Source organism: Anoplopoma fimbria, chromosome 10 (genome assembly GCF_027596085.1).
Source record: "Anoplopoma fimbria isolate UVic2021 breed Golden Eagle Sablefish chromosome 10, Afim_UVic_2022, whole genome shotgun sequence".
Classification (NCBI taxonomy): domain Eukaryota; kingdom Metazoa; phylum Chordata; class Actinopteri; order Perciformes; family Anoplopomatidae; genus Anoplopoma; species Anoplopoma fimbria.
In genome coordinates, this window is record NC_072458.1 from 23,916,546 (window position 1) to 23,940,595 (window position 24,050).

Sequence of the window (24,050 nt, forward strand, 5' to 3'; positions counted from 1 at the left end):
AAACAAGATGGTAACAGTCAAAAACCAAGATTTCATTTGACAGAAACTACGATGGTTTGCAGTTTAATCTTCCGTCATCAAAGATGACAGGATACTTCGACTCCCAAGACGATTTTTCTTTTTGTCTGTCGTTTAGGTTCATCTGGTTCTTTGTCACTTGAAGTCACGTAGTAGTTTGTAGCACTTATTATATTCGTATTAGTCTGTTGCAATTATTGTTTTCGTAGTAATCTGCCTCTGCACTATACTTTTGCTCTGGTTTATGCTTTAAGATGCTTGTTTAAGAAAGGAGATGCACTGATGACTTCTGGTGACTAGTAGTTCTCTTGAATACCTATGTTGAACACACTTCCTGTAAGTCGCTTTGGATAAAAGCGTCTGCTAAATGATGTAATGTAATGTAATGTAATGTAATGTAATGAATAAATTTGCACATTCGTTTGTGGTGTTGACGTGTTAATTAGACTCTCCGTTCACAGTCAGAAAACTTCATCTGCTCCACTGTAAATATCTTTAATACAACAAATTAGATTTTATTTTTGGTGTAACTTTTTTGGCTGTTTGTTGTCGATATTATTCTCATGTCAAAGTCCAAAATAGGCCAACGCCAAGAACTGGTTGCCAATGGCGACCAAGGGTCTACTCACGCTCTGAGGTGACCACGTTGATTGGCTCCAGGTCTTTGGGGAAGGGCGTGACCGACTCCGACAGGAAACAGGAAGTGAGGACGAGCAGCAGTGGAAGAAACAACGACGGGAGCGGTCGCCACGACGACGGCCAATTGGTTTGGGCCATTTTGAAGGATAGAGAGAGGGGAGGAGGAAGAGGAGGAGGAGGAAGGAGGGCGGGGCTTGAAGATGTCAGCAGGTCATGGTGGGCGTCGGCTGTGAGGAGAAACAGAGAGAGAGGTTAGGAAGAACTGTGTGTGTGTGTGTGTGTGTGTGTGTGTGTGTGTGTGTGTGTGTGTGTGTGTGTGTGTGTGTGTGTGTGTGTGTGTGTGTGTGTGTGTGTGTGTGTGCAGCTATATCTTATGAGATTAGCATTTAGCCTCGCAGTTAGCTCTGTATTAACCCGCCGGGTCACAGAGCAAAGCCTGCAATCGATCACATGGATTAGCATTAGCTTAGCCTTGGCGTGTTTGTGTTGATGCTGACAGCACACGTACACACACACACACACACACACACACACACACACACACACACACACACACACACACACACACACACACACACACACACATATACTGATGAGTCAGCAAATCATGATAATTTGTATCTCAAATTTGGACGTTTATCTTGAAAAAATACGAATAACAAAAGAGCGAATAACAAAAGAGCTATAAAATGAGTTATTGAGATATGAATCTTTGTGACGTTCCTGCTCTTGAACACAATAAAACCCAGAAAACTAAACCATGTATGTAGATATGTAGATATGTAGATATGTAGATATTTAGATATGTAGATATTTAGATATGTAGATATGTAGATATTTAGATATGTAGATATTTAGATATGTAGATATTTAGATATTTAGATATTTAGATATGTAGATATGTAGATATGTAGATATGTAGATATGTAGATATTTAGATATGTAGATATGTAGATATTTAGATATGTAGATATGTAGATATTTAGATATGTAGATATTTAGATATGTAGATATGTAGATATTTAGATATGTAGATATGTAGATATTTAGATATGTAGATATGTAGATATTTAGATATGTAGATATTATAGATATGTAGATATGATATGATATTAGATATTTAGATATGATATGAGATATTTATGTAGATATGTAGATATGTAGATATGTAGATATGTGTTGTTGTTGGACGTGGACCCTGAAAACAGACGTCATGTGATGGATCAGAGAGTCAGTCAGTGTTTACTGAGCTTCCTGTTCCTTAAAGAGACGGTACGTCTTCTTTTAATAAATCAGATGAACGAATGAACCGAAGCGTTAAACGGCTTCATGGAGACATGAACCGAGATTACCGACAAACAGCCTCCTCCAAGGTGAGCTGTGTGTGTGTGTGTGTGTGTGTGTGTGTGTGTGTGTGTGTGTGTGTGTGTGTGTGTGTGTGTGTGTGTGTGTGTGTGTGTGTGTGTGTGAGTGTGTGAGTGTCAGTACTCCTTCATTACAGCAGCACTTTGTCTCAGTCTTGTGTGTGTGTGAATGAATGTGACATGTGACAACTGTGTGTGTGTGTGTGTGTGTGTAAAGTGTAAAATGTGTGTGTGTGTGTGTTGAGTGTGTGTGTCAGTACTCCTTCATTACAGCAGCACTTTGTCTCAGTCTTGTCTCGCTGAATAAGAATTGACATCAGGACAACTTTAGGCTCCGAGCAGCAAATTAATGATTTAAAGGATAAAATACACACACACACACACACACACACACACACACACACACACACACACACACACAGACACTAACACAATCACAGACACACACAAAAAACACACTGACAAGGCTTTTCATATTCCATTTCATTATTTGGTGGCAAAAGAGTAATCATCCAGGTTTGACTGAGAGTCTAAATTACTGACATCATACCTGTCCATCAGACACACACACACACACACACATACACATACATACGCACACAAACAAACACACACACACACACACACACACACACACATACACACACACACACACACACACACACACACACACACACACACTGCCAGACAAACGATCACGTCCACATTTATTAAGTAAAGACTTAAAACATGAAGCTTCACTTTAACTTCAAACAAACAACAAATATGAAATATTATCAATCACTTTGATGAGACCGTTGTCCTCCTCTCACACATCTGTAACGGAGGACGAGGAGGACAGAGGAGGACTTCTTCAGCTGAGTACAGAAGAGGACAGAGGAGGAGAGAGAAGGAGGACAGAGGAGGACAGAGGAGGAGAGGTGAGGAGGACAGAGGAGGAGGACAGAGGAGGAGAGAGAAGGAGGACAGAGGAGGAGGACAGAGGAGGAGAGGTGAGGAGGACAGAGGAGGACAGAGGAGGAGAGGTGAGGAGGACAGAGGAGGACGAAGGAGGACAGAGGAGGAGGACAGAGGAGGAGGACAGAGAGAGGAGGACAGAGGAGGAGGACAGAGGAGGAGGACAGAGGAGGAGGACAGAGGAGGAGAGAGAAGGAGGACAGAGGAGGAGGACAGAGGAGGAGAGAGAAGGAGGACAGAGGAGGAGAGAGAAGGATGACAGAGGAGGAAGACAGAGGAGGAGAGGACAGAGGAGGAGAGGAGGAGGACAGAGGAGGAGGAGGACAGAGGAGGAAGACAGACGAGGACAGAGGAGGACAGAGGAGGAGATCAGTCAAATCAAACGTTCATGTTTGTATCTGTGACGACAGCTCAGAGGAAAGATGAGCAGTGACACGTCTTTTCTGTTTACTTCATCTAAACCAGAGAAGAAGAAGAGGAGGAGGAGGAGGAGGAGGAGAAGGGGGAGATGCTCTCCTTTTCATTTGTCTCCATGTGTGACAGAAGGAGGCCAAAGAGGTGAGGAGACGACAGGGAGGAGGTGAAGAAAGAGGAGATGAGAGGAGAGCGTGTGTCACCTTCATGATTCCTTCTTTTCTGCTTTGTCACTGTGTGACACAACGGGGGGGAGGAGGAGGAGGAGAGAAGAGGAGGAGGTCGAGGAAGAGAGAGAGAGAACAAAGGAGAGAGGAGAAGCGGTGAGGAGGAGAAAGAAGATGAGAGGGGAGAAAAGAGGAGGACAGAGGCGATGTGGTGAAAGGAGAAGGATAAAATAAGGTTCATTTTGTGGGGTTTATTTCTCGTTGCGTTTGTTGGGAAGCCATTCAGTTTCTTGTTAAGGAGGAGAGAAGAGGAGAGAAGAGGAGAGAGGAGGAGAGAGGAGGAGGAGGAGAGAGGAAGAGGAGGAAGAGGAGGAGAGAGGAGGTTTCTCGTTTCACAGTCTGTCTCCTGTCAAAACGTGTTTTTTTTTAACATCTCTCAGGTTGGTTCATCTCTCCTTCTCATCTTCTTCTTCTTCCTTTTCTCCTTCTCTTCTTCTTCTCATCTTCTGAAGTACTGCTGCTTTCATTTAGATAATTGATGGAGATCAGATTCCTGTCTGAACCACAAATCAGCGTCTGTTCTCCGGTTCTCCGGTTCTCCGCTGCGGGTCGGTACTGCTGGATTAACGTTATCGGAGAACGTCGGAGAACGTTTTAATCAGAAAGGTGTCAGGAAGGTCAACGCGGATCAGAGGAGGTGATTATTATGAAGGCTGATCATCGGTCATGTGATTAACACCGTCAGGGTGGAGGCTAGTTCACTGATCTGGTCATTTACAGCCTCAAGAGAGGAGGATGGAGGATAGAGGATAGAGGATAGAGGATAGAGGATAGATGATGGAGGATGGAGGATAGAGGATAGATGATGGAGGATAGAGGATGGAGGACAGAGGATGGAGGATAGATGGATGGAGGATAGGAGGAGGATGGAGGATAGAGGATGGAGGATGGAGGATGGAGGATGGAGGATGGAGGATAGAGGATAGAGGATGGAGGATGGAGGATGGAGGATGGAGGATAGAGGATAGAGGATAGAGGATAGAGGATAGAGGATGGAGGATGGAGGATAGAGGATGGAGGATGGAGGATGGAGGATAGGATAGAGGATGGAGGATGGAGGATAGATGATGGAGGATAGAGGATGAGGATGGAGGATGGATGGAGGATAGGAGGATGGAGGATAGAGGATGGAGGATAGAGGATGGAGGATGGAGGATAGAGGATGGAGGATAGAGGATGGAGGATAGAGGATGGAGGATGGAGGATGGAGGATAGAGGATGGAGGATAGAGGATGGAGGATAGAGGATAGAGGATGGAGGATAGAGGATGGAGGATGGAGGATGGAGGATAGAGGATGGAGGATAGAGGATAGAGGATAGAGGATGGAGGATGGAGGATGGAGGATGGAGGATAGGATGATGGAGGATAGAGGATGGATGGATGAGGATGGATGGAGGATGGAGGATGGAGGATAGAGGATGGAGGATAGAGGATAGAGGATGGATGGAGGATGGATAGAGATGGAGGATGGAGGATAGAGGATGGAGGATAGGGAGGATGGAGGATGGGATGATGGATGGAGGATGGAGGATGGAGGATGGAGGATGGAGGATAGGGAGGATGGAGGATGGAGGAGGATGGAGGATGGAGGATGGAGGATAGAGGATGGAGGATGGAGGATAGAGGATGGAGGATGGAGGATAGAGGATGGAGGATGGAGGATGGAGGATGGAGGATAGAGGATAGAGGATGGAGGATGGAGGATAGAGGATGGAGGATAGAGGATAGAGGATGGAGGATGGAGGATAGAGGATAGAGGATGGAGGATGGAGGATAGGATGGATGGAGGATAGATGGATGGATAGGATGGAGGATGAGGATGGATGGAGATGGAGGATAGGATAGGATGGAGGATGGAGGATGGAGGATGGAGGATGGAGGATGGAGGATGGAGGATGAGGATGGAGGATGGAGGATGGATGGAGGATGGAGGATAGAGGATGGAGGATGGAGGATAGGGATAGATGGAGGATGGAGGATAGATGGAGGATGGGATGGAGATGGAGGATGAGGAGGATAGAGGATAGAGGATGGAGGATAGAGGATGGAGGATAGAGGATGGAGGATAGAGGATGGAGGATGGAGGATAGAGGATGGAGGATGGAGGATGGAGGATGGAGGATGGAGGATATGAGGATGGAGGATGGAGGATGGAGGATGGAGGATAGGGATGGAGGATGGAGGATAGGATGGAGGATGGAGGATGGAGGATAGAGGATGGAGGATAGGATATGGGATGGAGGATAGAGATGGATGGAGGATAGAGGATGGATGGAGGATAGAGGATGGAGGATAGAGGATGGAGGATGGAGGATGGAGGATAGAGGATGGATGGAGGATAGAGGATGGGATGGAGGATAGAGGATAGGATGGAGGATGGAGGATAGAGGATGGAGGATAGGATGGAGGATGGAGGATGGGATGGAGGATGGAGGATGGAGGATGGAGGATAGAGGATGGAGGATGGAGGATGAGGATAGGGATGGAGGATGAGGATGGAGGATGGAGGATAGGATGGAGGATAGAGGATGGAGGATAGAGGATGAGGATGGAGGATGGAGGATGGAGGATGGAGGATGGAGCACATTTCTTAAATATCCTCCATGTTGATCTGAACTAGACTTTCACATTTACACCAAAACAAACTGATTCACTGTAGATCTGTTTATTGCCAGCAGTGTGTGTGTGTGTGCGTGTGTGTGTGTGTGTGTGTGTGTGTGTGTGTGTGTGTGTGTGTGTGTGTGTGTGTGTGTGTGTGTGTGTGTGTGTGTGTGTGTGTGTGTGTGTGTGTGTGTGTGTGTGTGTGTGTGTGTGTGTGTGTGTGTGTGTGTGTGTGTGTGTGTGTGTGTGTATGTGTGTGTGTGTGTGTGTGTGTGTGTGTGTGTGTGTCTGCTGGCCTTGAATGAGCCCCGAGTGCCAGACTGAGAAAGTGGAATCAGTTTTCATCCTGACAGGCAATCCACCAGAGTGTGTGTGTGTTCGGTGTGTGTGTGTTCGTTTTTTGTGTGTTCGGTGTGTGTGTGTGTGTGTGTGTGTGTGTGTGTGTGTGTGTGTGTGTGTGTGTGTGTGTGTGTGTGTGTGTGTGTGTGTGTGTGTCAGGCTGAAGGACAAATTGTAAAAAAAAGACCTTATGAGAGAAAAGGAGACAATGAGCAGAATAAATAGTGAGCTGTGTGTTTGGTGTTGAAGCTCATTCCTCCTCTTCATCCTCTTCTTCTTCCTCCTCCTCCTCTTCCACCTCTTCCTCCTCCTTCTCCTCCTTCTCCTCCCTCCTCCTCCCTCCTCCTCCTCCTCCTCCTCCTCAGTATTATAGATAATAAACTGATCTATAATCTCTGTGAAATCCTGACTCCAGCCTCTTCTCCTCTCGTTCTCAGATTCTCCTCGGTGTTAATAACGAGGAGGCGTTAGCTAAACTCCCTCTGGCTTCCAGACGTTTCTGCTTTTTCACAATAAAAGTCTTTAAGATAAATGAAAAGCTGATTATGCTTTTTTTTTTCTCCAGTTTTAATGCGCGGAATGAAATCTGGCTCCAAAATGATTTAAAGAATCAGTTTAAATAAACTCATCATTCCGTCTCTGCGGTTTGTGAACGTGTTCGGAGCTTTTTAATCCTCTTAAACTCAGACATGCAGATGTTTGTTCAATGATAAATACTTAAACATCTGTCTGGGTTTATCAACACAATGCAGGTCAGAAACATCCAGATGTGTTTAGAGTTGATAAACTTTAAATCCAATCTTTAAGTCTGTTATTTATATTTGATCTAAAAAGCTCTGTCAGAAATGTTAGCAGCGTGTGTGTGTGTGTGTGTGTGTGTGTGTGTGTGTGTGTGTGTGTGTGTGTGTGTGTGTGTGTGTGTGTGTGTGTGTGTGTGAATCTGAGGGTCAGCTGGAGAGAATGAGAGTAAATGAAGTGAATGAGAATGAATGTTAATAAAACGAGAGGAACTCCAGAATAAAAGTACAGAATGACTGAATGGAGGTTAATTAGAGTGAAAGTGAAAAAGAAATGTGAAGGAAGAAGAAGAGAAGAAGAGAAGAAGAGAAGAAGAGAAGAGAAGAAGTTCAATGATGTCAGAAACAGAAAAACTAAAGAAGCCGACAGCTGGAAAAATAGTAAAGAAGAAGAGGAGGAGAGGAAATAAAACCATAAAGGATGAATGAATAAAGGATGAGGATGGATTCCTGTCTTCATGTTCTTCTTTCTTCTTTATTGTACTGTTGCAGCTGCCACATTATATTTCCTTTTTCACTTCCTTTCTTACGTTCTCCCTTTCTCCTTTACTTCATCCTTCCTTCTTTGAAAAAATTAAAAATGGCGGCGGATAAAAACAAAGCACCAAAATTCGAGGCTTGAAAACCAATTTTCCAAAAACAAATGATCTGTTTTTTGTGTCTCACACGTTAAACATAGAAAGACATGAGGAGACACTCACCGTCTGTGAAAGTGACGGACAGGTGACGGGACAGGAAGTGCTCACGGTGTTCCAGGAAGTAAACAGGAAGTCAGGAGGCGGGGGTGGACCCCCTCAGACGTCCTGAAACAACACAGAAGAAAAAAAGACATGAATAAGGTTTATATTTATAGAAACAGAAGAACATGAGGCTTCTCATTAGCGACTCATTTAACGGGAACTTCCAGCCAATCAGGAGCTTCACATGTTCAAACAAAGACACTCTTCTTCTTCATGGGTTTTTTACTCGCTGCATTCTGAAGCTAATCGGATTTCTGCAACCGGAGGATCGAATGTTTGGAGGTTCTTCATCTCGTCTCATGGCTGAAGTCCAGATCCACTGAAAGGAGGAGGAGGAGGAGGAGGAGGAGGAAGATTAAGAGGAGGAGGAAAAGGAAGAAAAGTAGGAGGAGGAGGAAGAGGAGGAGGAAGAGGAAGAGGAAGAAAAGGAGGAGGAGGAGGAGGAAGAGGAGGAGGAAGAGGAAGAAAAGGAGGAGGAGGAAGGAGGAGGAAGAGGAAGAAAAAGAGGAGGAGGAGGAAGAGTAAGAGGAGTAGGGGGATAAATAAAGCACATGAAGAAGAGTTCTCCTCTTCCTCGGTACGTCATAAATAAAGCACATGAAGAAGAGTTCTCCTCTTCCTCGGTACGTCATAAATAAAGCACATGAAGAAGAGTTCTCCTCTTCCTCGGTACGTCATAAATAAAGCACATGAAGAAGAGTTCTCTCCTGATTCTCTCTCGTTAGCGATGCGGCCTCAGGAAGTGTTTTTTTCGATGTAACCTTTGCTGACGCTAACGGGAGCCGTTAAGAGGAGCGGCGTCCAATTAGAGGCCACCTCCCTAACGAGGTCAAACAGCAGAGGATCATGGGAGAGTGCCGAGCGGGACAGAGGCAGAGTGAGTCATACAAATGTCAATACATTTTGACGTTGTTATCGTTCTGTTTATTTACATATTTTATTCTCAGTTTCAAAATAAAAGTGTATTTTCCTGCTCAGCCAACATCAGCTACAGTTTCTCATTAATCTTTGAGTTCTGATCTGAACCCCAAAACCATCGACGGGATTAAAAAGGCATGTTTCCTGAAAAGAAATCTGCAAACTACACTGTTTATCACAACCAGAAGCTGTAAAAAACCTCAGATTGTCATCTTTCCGACGGTCCTTGAACACATCATGCTTAAAATTGTGATATTTCATCAGAAATATTTTATTAGAAATGTCTCATTTAAAATATTTCCAAAAATAAACCGTTTACTTTAACCAGATTCTGTAAAAGAAAAAAAAATTCTGAGCTCCTCAGTGAAACTATGAAGACATGATTGGTTCATCTGAGACCAACAGTCATGTGACAACAAATCATTGTCTTCCTCCTCTGAGTTTATTCATCTACATGAAAACATGTGAGAGAGAAAACACTGCTGCTGGTTTTATTTTTTATTTAATAGAAACACATTTTATTTTTCTACAGTAGACCTACTTAAATATAAAGTCTCTATCAAAAACAATTGTCCTGTTCCTCGTTATTTTTGTTCATAAGTGCAGAGAAGGATTGGAACATAAAGGCTAAATAATGTGTTTTAATATTTAAAATGATGATTTTTCTTTATCTTCCTCCGGTTCTCTTGTTTTCTGATGAACTGTTCTTATGTGTTCCTTCCTCCTTCTTCCTGTTCTAATCAGCGGTATCGATCCCAGCTTCCTGTTCTCTTTGATTTATTTTCTCTCCTCGTCTCTTTAAACTAATTAAATCTCTCTTTCATTACTTTAAATCTCCATCCGTCTCTGTCTCATTAAACTTGTCTGTTAATGGACGTCGTCTGTCTTCCTCCTCTCTATCTGTCCTCAACTCCTCTTCTTCACCTCCTCATCATCAGTTTCATCTCCTCTTATAGACCACTCTTTAAAAACGGATATTTAACTGTTCCTCTCTCTGACTTCTACAGTAAAGTGAAGTGAATCCATCTGAACACTGAGCAGCTCTTTTTTTCTGCAGGCTTTGCAGAACTCAAATTCACTCTGAGATTTTCTCTCAGAGGAAACTCAATAAAATATATTTAAGTAGTTTAAACTAATAAACAGTTTACTTCAGTTTGGTCTGGGTCAACGTATCCTCATTCAACAGTTCATATGATAACTTATGAAAAGTTACTCCTTATTTTTTGTGGGTTTTCGTACAAAAGTCCAGCAACACTTTCCACTAGCTCAAACAACATGGCCTCCGTCATGTTTACAGCAGAAACATTGAGACGTCTTGAAGCCGCTCGTGTACGAAGCCTCATTCTTTAAATCTCTTTTATTCAGTTAAAACATTTTAAATTATTAGTATTATTTTATTTGTATTATTATAATTATAATGATCATATATTTTTTTTTATTATAATTATTATTTTTATTATTAGTATATGTATTTTTATAATTATAATTATTTTTTCATTTTTTATTATTATTTGTATTATTATTATTATTATCCTCTCCTCAGAGCTCTCGCCTGGATTCTTCATCATCAAAGTGTATTTTTAGATCCTTCTCCCTCTGCGTTCACCTGAGATGTTTCATCCTGTTTCTGTCCTGATCTCCTTCTTCATCTCTCTCTGATATTTCTGAGTTAAAAAAAAGGAAAAATCTTTGATTTCTCAGCATCAGAGCACCGAGGCGTCCTGTCAGAATAAAATAATATCTTTATGGAAGAACAGGAGCGTCATAATCACAGCCGTCACATTTCAGACTCACAGTGAAGTGATCATGACGGATTGTTGACCTCACGTCAGACCCGATCAATCAATTATTCAAATCAACCCGACCTCTCACATCCAGTCCAATGATCCTTCAGACTAAAGATATCAGCTTTCAAATATAATACTTCATATTCTGATTATGAAGCCACTCCGGATCCATCATCACATAACAGACTACTAAATCCTTCTAGCAGACAGACGTTCACCTTTTCTCATATTTTACTCTCCATCATAAACTCCTGCTCCTCATTCCAGTTTCCGGTTTCCAGGAATTTAAATGTGAAGCTAAAATCTCCCCACAAATAAACCGTTTCCTTTAACCTGATTCTGATAAAAACATTAAATTCTGAGTTCCTCAGTGAAACTATGAAGACATGATTGATTCATCTGAGACCAACAGTCATGTGACAAAAAATCTGTGAAACTGTGACTGAACTGCTGCTGAACACCGAGAGGAGAGGAGAGGCTGTAGAAATGTAAAAAGTTGAATATATTTATAACACGTAGATGAAGAGTTCAGGTTTAAACACAGACTGTCGGAGGTCAGAGAGGTCACGGACGGAGAAACAACAAACAAACAACATCAACTTAATTGGTGCGTTCCCCAGAGGTCAAAGGTCAGCGATGACCCAGAAACACTTCCTGTTTGTGGACAACAACGTTCAGAGCAGCGACTCAAAGAGGTTCTGTAAATCTATATTTCTATATATATATTTATAACTATAGAAATTCATTTTTACTTCTTTACTGAGGATTCCATTAATCTTTTTCTCAAAATGAACCAGACCACTGAGAACAACGAATGTCTAACGATCTTCAAAACGTAAATTCACCCTCTAAACTACAAAAAGATCTGTTTTGAATTAAAAACAAACATTATTGATAAGCTTGTTCGCAACGTATTTAGTCAATTCTGGGATGTGGTTTACCGTTTTAAAGTCTCTATTTGTTACATTTACCTTTAAATGAAGTATTACAAAATATAAATCATACTTTGGGGTTTCATTTTTATTTCTTTACTTTAGATTTTTACTAAACCAATTGATTTATTTTTAACAAATTAAACCAAAACACGGACAATAAGGGAGGATCTTAGGTAAATAAAAAATCTAAAAACTATTATTCAGCTTGTTTATAAGATATTTAGTCAATTCTGCCATTTTGTTTACAGTAAACCTTTAAAAGGGCTATTTTGAACGTATTTAGTATATAGTTTTTGTTACATATACCTAAAGGAAGATTGTCTATAGGGGGTGCTAACGAGCTCATTAGGCCCCGCCCCCGACCACGACCATCATAACAAGTAAATGTTCACCACGTCTGATATGTGAGAGTTTGTGAACTTCATGAACTCCTTCAAAGATTAATGAGCCTAATAATGTCTCTGATCACCTCTTCAGAGATCTCCTGTAGATCTCTGGACCTCCTAGTGTTATTTATTATTATTATTTATTGATTTTTGTATTGATCGAGACCCGCTCCCGGCTGTACAGACGGTGTTTTATCGTCGTGGTGAACAATAACAGTCACTAAGTGTCGGCAGCTCGGCCGGCAGCAGGTTTTTTAATCTCTGGTAAACCCTCAGATTTGATCCGTTTCCAGCCGGACTGAAGCTTCTCCTCCATCTGTCCCTCGTTCTCCCTCACAACGACAATAAGATTTAAAAAAAACAATAAGAAGAAGAAAAGGAAAAATGAGCTGTGATGATGTAATAAGACGCTGTGATGTCATGTGATGCAACAACAAGACAGAATATGAAGTTTTTTGGGGACTTTTTCATCTTAAAATCTCACTCCTGATCCACTGAAGGAACTCGTCTAAATGACCAAGTTAGCAGCTCTTCCTGACCTTTAATCACACCACATGGTCTTCACCAGCAGATGGAGATTACTCGGTTGCCAAGGAGATCGCTGTGTTGACACGTGAGCTCAGACATGATATCAATATGTCATTGGTTCCATATCAATCATCGTCTTCTGGGATGTGACTGAAAGCCTGAGAAAAAGTTAGTAAGCAGCCCTTGAGTGGTTTGTTTTTTATTTGAGGTATTTTATGTCTTCATAATTAAATGAAACACTAGAGCTGTAACGATTAGTCCATTGATCGATTGGTTCATCTACAGGAAAATGGGTTTTTTGTTGCAAAAAATGCTTTAAAAAAAATGACTGGATTTTGGTTTTCGTCAGACAAACAAGCATCTGATGACATCACAGTGTATTCCGGTGTGTTCGGTGCATGCTGACATCACTGATGGGCGTGGCTTCAGGTGAAACAAAGCTCTTTGATATCTTCTTCACTGACCCCAGACTTCGTGTCGTAGAGCTCAGATTATCTTCAGAGCTCAACGATGAGCTCCTCCTCGTCTGATGAGACAACCACAACACCACCGAAGAAGAAGTGACGTCAGATGACCAGACAGGAAGTTCATGTTGGTTGGCTCGTTAGACTTCAGACTGTTTCTGTCTCTGAGCAGCAGAGGAAACGGGAGACGACGGGATTAAACTGGATTATCTGATCTGTGTGTGTGTGTGTGTGTGTGTGTGTGTGTGTGTGTGTGTGTGTGTGTGTGTGTGTGTGTGTGTGTGTGTGTGTGTTGGTGTTTTATGAAAGCTCAGAATTGGTCATATGTACTTTAACCATCTGTCATGTTGTAATACAATATGAGTCTGCAGGATTATGTGTGTGTGTGTGTGTGTGTGTGTGTGTGTGTGTGTGTGTGTGTGTGTGTGTGTGTGTGTGTGTGTGTGTGTGTGTGTGTGTGTGTGTGATTGTGCACTTCAAGCTCTCTATCACGAGTGTGTTTGATGGATTATTATGATTTTTCAGCTTAGTCTCTATATGTCAGCCCTGTGACAGACTGGAGACCTGTCCAGGTGAACCCTGTCCAGGTGAACCCTGTCCAGGTGAACCCTGTCCAGGTGAACCTGTCCAGGTGAACCCTGCCTTCACCCATTGACAGCTGGGATCGGCTCCAGCACCCTGAGACCCTTAACTGGATAAGCAGGTTACGGAAAATGGATGGATGGAGTTACATTATGACTCCAAACATTTTTACTTCATTCTAAAAATAGAGACTTTTCTTGAAAACTCTTTATGACTTTAATTAACTTCTCTACTTTTTATATAAATATCACAACTTTTGTGTCAGAATGTGTTTAATCCTGTCTAGCTGACGTTTTTCCTTATATTAATAACTTAATATTTATTGGTCGTTTGTATTGATCTTTAGAACAACAATGAAACAAACTGACGCTGATTTGAAGCTTCAGAAAGAACAAAGAGACGTTTCTGACCCTTTCAGACGAACACGGAGCTCCGTCTGGTCCTCGTTCAGCTCCTTGGATGCTCGTTTCCATGGAGACGTGTCCCCCCCCCCCCCCGAGCCAATTACATCTCTCCGAGAGTTTAAAGACGACCAATAGAGGCCCAGCGTCCAGTCCCGAGTTATTTTTAACCTCCATGAGAGAGAGACGGAGGAGAGTCTGAAGTTTTAGGTTTTCTAGAACAGAAAACTCTCGTCTTCTGTTTATAATCTCAAAGAACTTTCACCCAGGAGACCGCTGTCCGTGTCCTGTTTGAGGCTAAAAGTCAACTGATTGCGTCTCTTGATTCACGTTTCGGTTTCATCTAAAGTTCAGGCTTTGGTTCAAAGTCATGGACGGGAACGTCTTTAGTAACGATCGTAATCTTAATAAAGTCTGTTTGAACAGCTTTAAAGTATTATTAAGCTTTTATTTCCTTATTTATAATACTTATAATGCTCATTAACATAAAGAACATCACACACACTTGTTAGGGGGAGAAATTATGAGCTGATTCAGCAGTTTCTTTATTTTTTATATTTTAAATATAAATACAATAAATAAATAACCAGGCATCAGCACAAACGCTGACAGTACAGCCTCCTGCTCTGTTTCACCTTGTAGACATGTTTTATTCATGTACACACACACACACACACACACACACACACACACACACACACACACACACACACACACACACACACACACACACACACACACAGTGACATTTCCTGCTGGGCGACATCTCTCAGACTAACAAGCTGATCCTCCGGCTGTGAACAGCAGCACTAACAAAGACCGATACGCTGATGACAACGTGTGTGTGTGTGTGTGTGTGTGTGTGTGTGTGTGTGTGTGTGTGTGTGTGTGTGTGTGTGTGTGTGTGTGTGTGTGTGTGGCCACAGGGTGACTCACTCAGCTGTTTGGAGAAAATGACTTTTTGCTCATTTTAAAGATGTATTGCGTCTTTAAACCTGCAGCCTTTTCATCGAGATAACGAATCGTCCAACACAAAGCGGTGATCCGTCGTCACATCTCCTCTGATGTAACCAACGCATAAAGAAACACCATCACCAAACGTATACATATCTGAATTATTAAGTAAATAAACGTCCTTAAAGTAACGACATGGATATATTTCAGTGTCTTGTCTGTTTTGTAAACACAGAACCATCTGAGAAGAAGACAAGGAGACTTTTAAAAGAAAGGACAGGTGGACACGAGGATCCGTCTGCAAACTACAATCACGGTTAACACAAAGATTCTTGAAAACGAATCTGTGACTGTAACTTCAGTATGCATCGTTTTTATTTTCCTCACAGAACAAAACCAACATATTCGTGATTTTTTACAAAAATACCGCTCCAGATTTCACAATAAAGGTCCATCAATGCCTTCACAATAAAATAATTGACTTTAAAGCACATGCAGGAAGTCAGGGCAACCCTGTCTCCTACTAAATAAAGCTCGCATACAACTAAACTGCACTAAAACTGAAACATAAATAGATTTTTCTTTAAACACTAGAGAACAACTATCAAAAGTAATCGGTTACTTTTAGCAAAAAACATCATGGTTTGAATTTAAATAGTAAAATTCTAATTAAATTAAATTAAAAAAGCAACAGAACTACTTGTTTATGTTGAGGGGACACTAACAGCAGTCTCTCTGTGTTTTGACCCGTCCATCACCTCGACCTCCACTGACTCATTTAAAACGTATTAAAATGTATTTCCCAAGGAACAAAATCCTCTATTTCAGTTGAGTTATTTGTGAATGTTTTTCCTAAGACTCTGGCTGCATCACTGATCAACGTATCCTCATACAACAGTTTGTATGATTTCGCAAGAAAAGTTTCTCCTATTTTTTATGGATTTTCCAGCAAATTTCAGCTCATTACATGAATACAGTCTTTTCAAAATAAACTTCTTTCCTCAACTCGGTTGGGTTTATTTGCAGTCTTTATACTTTCTTGTTTATTTTTGCATAACATGTACAATTATTTCATTGAAATATCTACGAATTACAGCACGTAACTTTTTTCTGACATATGATCAGATTAGGTTGATGTGTTGAACTCGTTAGCAACACTAGCTTATTTACAGATCAACATGATGAACCATTAGAAGTCTTTGTGTTCGTTTCACCTGATGAATGTAACTCCAATATTCTCTCTCTTTTAGCTCTGATTTTGGTCTCCACCACCTCCTGAGGCCAATATCGGTCTCTTTTACAGCTTTTATACAGTAAAGTCGTGGCCCTTGGAGCTCAGACTCTCTTTGACGCTCCTCAACAGCGTCAGGACAGACTGTCATACTGGTGTTTGGACTGGGAAGAAGATCTGAAGAAGATCTGAAGAAGACCTGAAGAAGATCTGAAGAAGATCTGGAGAAGATCTGAAGAAGATCTGGAGAAGATCTGGAGAAGATCTGAAGAAGATCTGGAGAAGATCTGAAGAAGATCTGGAGAAGATCTGGAGAAGATCTGGAGAAGATCTTCTGAAGAGAAAGTCAATGAAAGATGTCCAGAGTGAAAGAGAGAGCAGAGATCAGCTTACAGAGTTCAGCCTCAGCAGCTCAGAGAACGCAGTCTGGACCGGCTGGAGGGGACTCTGAAGTAACATCCTTTATCTGCACAAATTGACTGTATACCTCTCTCTCACACACACACACACACACACACACACACACACACACACACACACACACACACACACACACACACACACACACACACACACACACACACACACACACACACACACACACAGCCTCCAGTCAAATTGGCTGCAGTCCAGAGCAGCCGAGCGGAGAGCCGGGAACACATCAGATCTGAGCTCCATTAATTTGTCCTTCCAATAATGTCAGACACACCGCCGGCTCTTAAATACTCAGCTACTGACGCTGTGTGTGTGTGTGTGTGTGTGTGTGCGTGTGTGTGTGGGTGTGTGTGTGTGTGTTTGCACATACAATACACACACTCTCTCACAGGCCCAAACATAATAAAGGCCACACATGGACAGGCAGGTAGACACGAAGCAGGAATAATCAGCTGCCTGCCAAAGTCTCTTCACAAACACACACACACACACACACACACACACACACACACACACACACACACACACACACACACACACACACACAGTGTACTTTCTGGTAGTGTGTTGACGTGTCCCCTGCAGGCTGCAGAGCTGCTGCAGCTCTTTAATGCAGAAACGAGAGACGACCTCTTTCTTGAGTTGGAGCTGCAGCTGGAACGAACGGTTTCAGGTTGAATAGTCGGCCATTGTTGTCTGAGAACATATGAAGTGAACGGGGAGAAAACTGTGAGGCCGTGTAAAGACAGAAAACTGCTCCGCATGTAGAAAAAAAAACAGCCCGGTATACCAGGAGTCATGGATTTATGGACGTCCAGTGCCAACAGTCATATCTTGAACATTAACTGTAACATTTCAGTAGCCTAAAAATGTTGCTCAGATGTACTTAGCTCCGCCCTCTCTCCTCTTGACGACCAAAAACCAAGATGTTGGCTTGAAAACCAAAAACCAAGATGGCAACGGCCAGAAACCAAGATGGCAGCTTGAAATCCAAAAACCACGATAGGATGGACAAAAAACCAAGATGGCGAATTGTAGAACAAAAACAAAGATGGTGACTCGTGGTACAAAACCCAAGATTTCAACTTGAGAACCAAAGACCAAAATGGCAACTGACAAAATACCAAGATGTCAACTTGATGACAAAAAACAAAGATGCTGACGGCCAAAATTATAAACTTGAGGATTCAGACCGCCGTCCAAAAACCAATCTGTGACGTCATGATGACTACGTCCATTTCTTATATTCTATGCACTCAACAAAGTAACGACTGTTTGTTGTCGTGGCTCCAGAACGATGAAACAAACTTCAGACTCCACACATCTTCACGCTGAGCAGTCATCTGTTTACAGCCGTCGCATGAAATAAGAAATAAGCAAAATCTCTCTCTCCATCTCTTATCGCCTCTAAACGGAGAACTTGAAGCTGAATATTTGATGAAGTTACTTGATTCCACTGGACGTCTTGTTAGTCAGCTAAATAAATGTTATGAGCAGAAATTGTAGGAATAAAAAATCTGACAAAACTTGCCATGATTCAGAGTTTAAAAAAACTGTATTTCTCTCTTTGCGTTTACCTCCTGAAGAAAGACTCAGGACACGGTGTATCGGCCAATCAGATACGATCAAACACGTTCTCTACCTCACCTAGAACCAAACTACAAGCAGCAGGTAAACTTCTTCTATATGATCCTCTTCATCACTTCATCTCTTCATCATATCAGCCTCCTCCGCTCTGTGGCGACATGTTCTGCTTCGCTGCAGACGATACGAGCAGACGCTCATCAGTCTGATCCTCCCGCTGAGCATGCTGGGATACCGTGGCAACCAAGGGATAGAGGTAAAGAATGTGGGAGGAAGTGGGTCGAAGAACGAGGAAAGGGAGGGAAGCAACGACGAAGGTGACGCGTCTGTACAGATCAAAGAAATAAGAGTAGATGAAGGAAGGAAGGAAGGAAGGAAGGAAGGAAGGAAGGAAGGAAGGAAGGAAGGAAGGAAGGAAGGAAAGGATTTGAGGATGAAGGGATGAGACAGAGATGAGACGGCGACACTCAGTCTTAACCTGCAGGTAATCTGATTAACAGAGATCTGACAACATGGCAGGACGGACAGACACACACACACACACACACACACACACACACACACACACACACACACACACACACACACACACACACACACACACACACACACACACACACACACACACACACACACGTTGGGTAATCGGCTCCCGGCCCCCCTCTGGGATTAGGCCGTCCCGTGGAGCCCGTGGAGGTCCGGAGGTTCAGAACACACCTGATCTGTTTCCACGTATCGCTCCTTAGAACGGTTCAAACACGGGAGGCTTTCTGAACACAGCTGAGTGCATTTTACTCACAAATATCAACACTGGTGAACTCTGCAGGAAACCTAAAACTGAGACGCCACCCTGAACTCTACTGCTGTCGCCCATAGACGCCTATAGGAGTGGAAGTAGTGGACCATATTTGGATCCGTATATATATATATATAAAAGACTTGAAACTAGAGATTGAGACCATAAACTCATGTTTACAATGTTTACTGAGGGAATAAATCAAGAGAGAAGTAGAGTCATTTTCTCATAGACTTCTATACAACCAGAGGAGTCGCCCCCTGATGGACAGGAGAGAGAATGCAGCTTTAAGACATGGAGCTTTGACTTCACTCTGCAGAACAGGAGGAAGTGCCACAACATGTCAGACCTCAAACCAGACTTAAAGGGACAGTTCTGGTGTTGGGACGTCTAACGTATGCACTGAGATAAAACTGGTTTGTGAAACATCTGACTCTGAAGACGATAGAGAACAGAAGATAAAAGCATAGCCATGTAACCTCTGCAGATTTCTTTCTTCCAAAAATGAGAAAAGACTTGACTCATCATCTGCTCACTACAGCCGTCAGATCAATGTGACTGAACATCTGAAATCTAAAAACTCTGAATCCTTCATTTTAACTGCAGATCGACATCAGCGTGCTCCTCTCTGGACGCGAGGTGTTTTATCTTGAAGAGAAAACTAAAGTCCTGTCAGCATCAATCCATCGTCTTACAAAAGAGGAAACCGTGAGAAGGAGATCATCGGAGACGTTCTCTCAGCAGTGGAGACAGTTTGGTGGAACAGTTTCTCGCTGTTAAACCAGAGGACCAGTAGTTTTACTTTTCTGTCCCGGAGGCGTCTGCGGCGAGGACGCAGTAAATCCTCCCACCTGTGTGTTCTGTCTGCCGGCTGGCCGTGTTGGGTCGTGTTCAGACACGTTAACCTGGGACTCCCTCCATCTCGGCTCCCATACAACTCACCATCTGGCAGATTAGCTGCTAAAACTCAGTGAAGGGAAGTTAAGCGGCGCTGGCAGCCTCGCTGCCATCAGACTTTACATTTTTGGAGAGCGAGGACAAAGACTGAGAAGTTTTTCTTCCAAAAGCGGATTTTTTCATAGAAGCTTTGAGGCGGTTTAATCAGGTCAAACACTGCAGCTGTACACACACACACACACACATACATACCATAATAGTCCTGTTATAGTGCTTTCAGATGAGAAACAAGATGCATGACAATGAAACCAGACACACTATGTATCAAGACATTTACGCTGCACAATAATCAGACAATAAACAGCAAAAAAACAAATAAATCAGACTTCCATCCGATCAAACTTTAAATCTTTATCCTGAACCGGACCGAACCAAAACCTGCAACTCAACCTTTACACCTGGTTCAGTGCATTTTGGACCAAAATGATCCACAATCATAATGTCATGTTAACCCATAACTACAGGAAGCACAAACGTACAAACAACATGGAGGGTTCCTGAAAGCACCTGTGATTTAAAAGGTGTCTGAAGCAAAGAGTTCAAATAAACACAGGTGTTGGTTTAACATACCTGGTGAGGAGGGACGATCAAGGAGAGGAGGCACACATGGAAAAAAGAGAGAGAGAGAGAGATATTAATTCATACTGCAGCTAAAACAAATAAAAACAAATAACTTTGACTCAGTCGAAAACAAAATGATTAAATGAAAAACCACTTAGAACCTTAGAACTTAGAATTTCTGAGGAGACGCTGAAAAAGAAACAAACTCAGGACTTTCGTCCAGCAGACCTCTGTTCGTGTCTCGTGTGAACCTTAAAGTAAACATTGACATTTTGTCACGTCAAACATAATCTGTCCTAAACCTAAACTAAAACTGACTTTAAAGGACAACTTAGAGTTTGAGGTGTAGGACCACGGACCAAACTTCAGCTTTTGACGTTTTGATGAAGTGTAAACAAACCTTAAGACATTAAAACACATTTAACCAGGAAAGGAGAAAAAAACACAAATAACAGACATGAAAACACATTTTTTCTCAAGAACTTCACGTCACAGTTTGTTGCTTCAGAGCTGGTTGATTTATTGTTTATTTATGTACTTTGAATTATTAACTATTAAAAGTAAGTGATTTATAGTTTTGTTTGGGGTTTGTCAATTATTCTTTAATATAAATGTAGTGGAGGTTTATATTCTGAGAGCCAGATTGCAATAATTAACATCTACTGAACATGTTTAACTCTTTGGGATCAGTGCAGCATCGTCTGCATAGAGACTGATTTAAAATCATCAATTTATCATTGAACCAACAATGGCCCCGAGATGATTCCCTGGGTAATTCCGCAAGTTATGGATTTGGGACATCAGGTGTTAGATTTTAAATAAATAAATAAAAATGTATAGACATAAAAGTGTTTAAATATATAAAAAGATCATTTGAAAGACAGATGTGGAACATAAAGTGTTAAAAAAGACAGGCTTGGCAAAATAGATATGATTTTAAGTGATGCTTGAAAACTTGAACATAGTTTGGGAGCATAACTGAAACAAACTGCATCTCCAATTGTGTTTTCTGAGGGGTTTTGAGGAACCTTATATATATTATGTTATTTATATATTATAAATCAACTGGGAAGAAGAATGCAAGGGCTACATGCTAGCATACAATGTAAGCATTGAAATCACCTGTTCATATTTAACAATTTCTTGCAGCATTATTGGAAGTAATCAATGCATAGGAAAGTAGTTTATTAGTCGTGTAGTTACATCGTGTTTTCTGGTTTGTAGTGAGCAGCATCTATTTTTAAAACGAGGTCATCGATGATGATTTCAGGACAGAGCGGACGGTTAAACTGTCAGGAAGCAGTTTAGGCTCAAACCTGCACAGAACTCTGCTATTTATAAGAAAACAGGTCAGCAGTGGACAGAGTTTAAGAGTGAATCCACTGAGGTACCGAGTCAAACTGTCAGAAAACACACACACACACACACACACACACACACACACACACACACACACACACACACACACACACACACACACACACACACACACACACACACACACACAGACAAAAAACTCTCTGTCAGGTCTGACTGGCAGCTGGGAATATGGAAATATTTTCAGTTTGGAGGGTTTTAGTAGGAGAGGATGGGTCTGCAAACACACACACACACACACACACACACACACACACACACACACACACACACACACACACACACACACACACACACACACACACTCAGAGAGGAGTTTTAAATGTATGCAGCTGGTGTTTCTGCAGGCTGTCAGAGCTGAATGTCTCTCTGACAGCTACAACACTGAAACACGGAGATACAGCAGCCACGACTGACTCTGAGTGTGTGTGTGTGTGTGTGTGTGTGTGTGTGTGTGTGTGTGTGTGTGTGTGTGTTATTGTGTCTCAGAAATGTCTCAAATATGTGCATCATCTTTCCTTATTTTACCTGCAAGAAACTTTAGGTGGAGATGCTGCAGGTGAAGAGGCTAAACACTGTATCCAATAGATATCACGGTGGAGGCTAGTTAGCTTAGCGTGCTAACATTAGTACTCCCATTATTTACTCTCGATTTATGATATAATGTCAACATCTGCTGAGTCATCGCTCTGCATTAAGGAAGAGGAAGGAGGCCAGCTACACACACACACACACACACACACACACACACACACACACACACACACACACACACACACACACACACACACACACACACACACACACACACACACACACACACACACACACACACACACACACACACACACCCGTCACGACTCTGCTTTCATGACATTATGAAACAGCTATTAACTGCAATCTGGACCATAAACATCAGCTGGTGAGTGTGTGTGTGTGTGTGTGTGTGTGTGTGTGTGTGTGTGTGTGTGTGTGTGTGTGTGTGTGTGTGTGTGTGTGTGTGTGTGTGTGTTTGATGGCCTGTCAGCTGGTGTTTTCGCTGCCTCCTCTCAGATAAATAGACACATTAGACGGACGATTAACACGGACGGAGAGAGAAGAGAGAGACGCTTAATTAGAAACAGAGAGTAAAAATAAAAACAGTGATTAGAAATAAAGATGGAGGATGAAGATGAATGAAGAAGATGGAGGATGAAGGATGAAGATGGAGGATGAAGATGGAGGAAGATGGAGGATGAATATGAAGGATGAAGATGGAGATGGAGGATGGAGATGGATGGAGATGGAGGATGAAGGATGAATATGAAGGATGAGGATGAAGGATGAAGATGGAGGATGGAGATGGAGGATGAAGATGAAGGATGGAGATGGAGGATGAAGATGGAGGATGAGGATATTATAAATAACACATTTATTTGTATTATTTTTTGTCATATAAAGCTCTTCATAAGAAGAGATTCAATTTGGAAAACAAGCATTTCACATTTTATTATTTGAAATAAATAATCAACTTTTAAAACGAATGAAATAATAAAATAAAGACTGTTTCTTTCTCACAACAACAAGAAACAAGAAGGTTTGTTTTTCATTTCTTCAGCAGCTTTCAAATCAGAAAAGGTTCATTTCTGTTTTTATATATTTATATTTTCTTCAATGACTCTATTCAATAAGAATAAAACCCAGAGGAAATGATTTCTCTTAAAGAAACTAGTTTGAGACTTTGGGAAATGTTCATCGTGTGCGTGTGTGTGTGTGTGTGTGTGTGTGTGTGTGTGTGTGTGTGTGTGTGTGTGTGTGTGTGTGTGTGTGTGTGTGTGTGTGTTAATCCCCCTCCAGCCTCCAAATTAGATAAGAGCCAATCAGATCTACCCACAATCCCCCACGCCTGCTCCAAAGGAATGCTGGGTAACTGAAGGACAGACAGTCAACACACGCACAAACACACACACACACACACATATATTTAATCTGTGTGTGTGTGTGTGTGTGTGTGTGTGTGTGTGTGTGTGTGTGTGTGTGTGTGTGTGTGTGTGTGCTTCAGGCCGACTCGTCTCTAA

The 24,050-nt window shown here is 42.0% G+C and overlaps 1 protein-coding gene across 1 annotated transcript in view; it reads right to left on the minus strand.

Annotated features, from left to right (window-relative positions):
• The window catches only part of LOC129096877 (semaphorin-6D-like), a 71,104-nt gene that overhangs the window by 12,743 nt on the left and 34,311 nt on the right, over window positions 1-24,050 (minus strand). Inside the window, exons 3-4 of the mRNA XM_054605561.1 lie at window positions 8,059-8,160; window positions 648-884 (exon numbers count right to left, since the gene is read on the minus strand). Of these exons, the coding sequence (XP_054461536.1) occupies window positions 648-795 (148 nt within the window). The 5' untranslated portion in view covers window positions 796-884; window positions 8,059-8,160. The remainder of the gene's footprint in view (window positions 1-647; window positions 885-8,058; window positions 8,161-24,050) is intronic.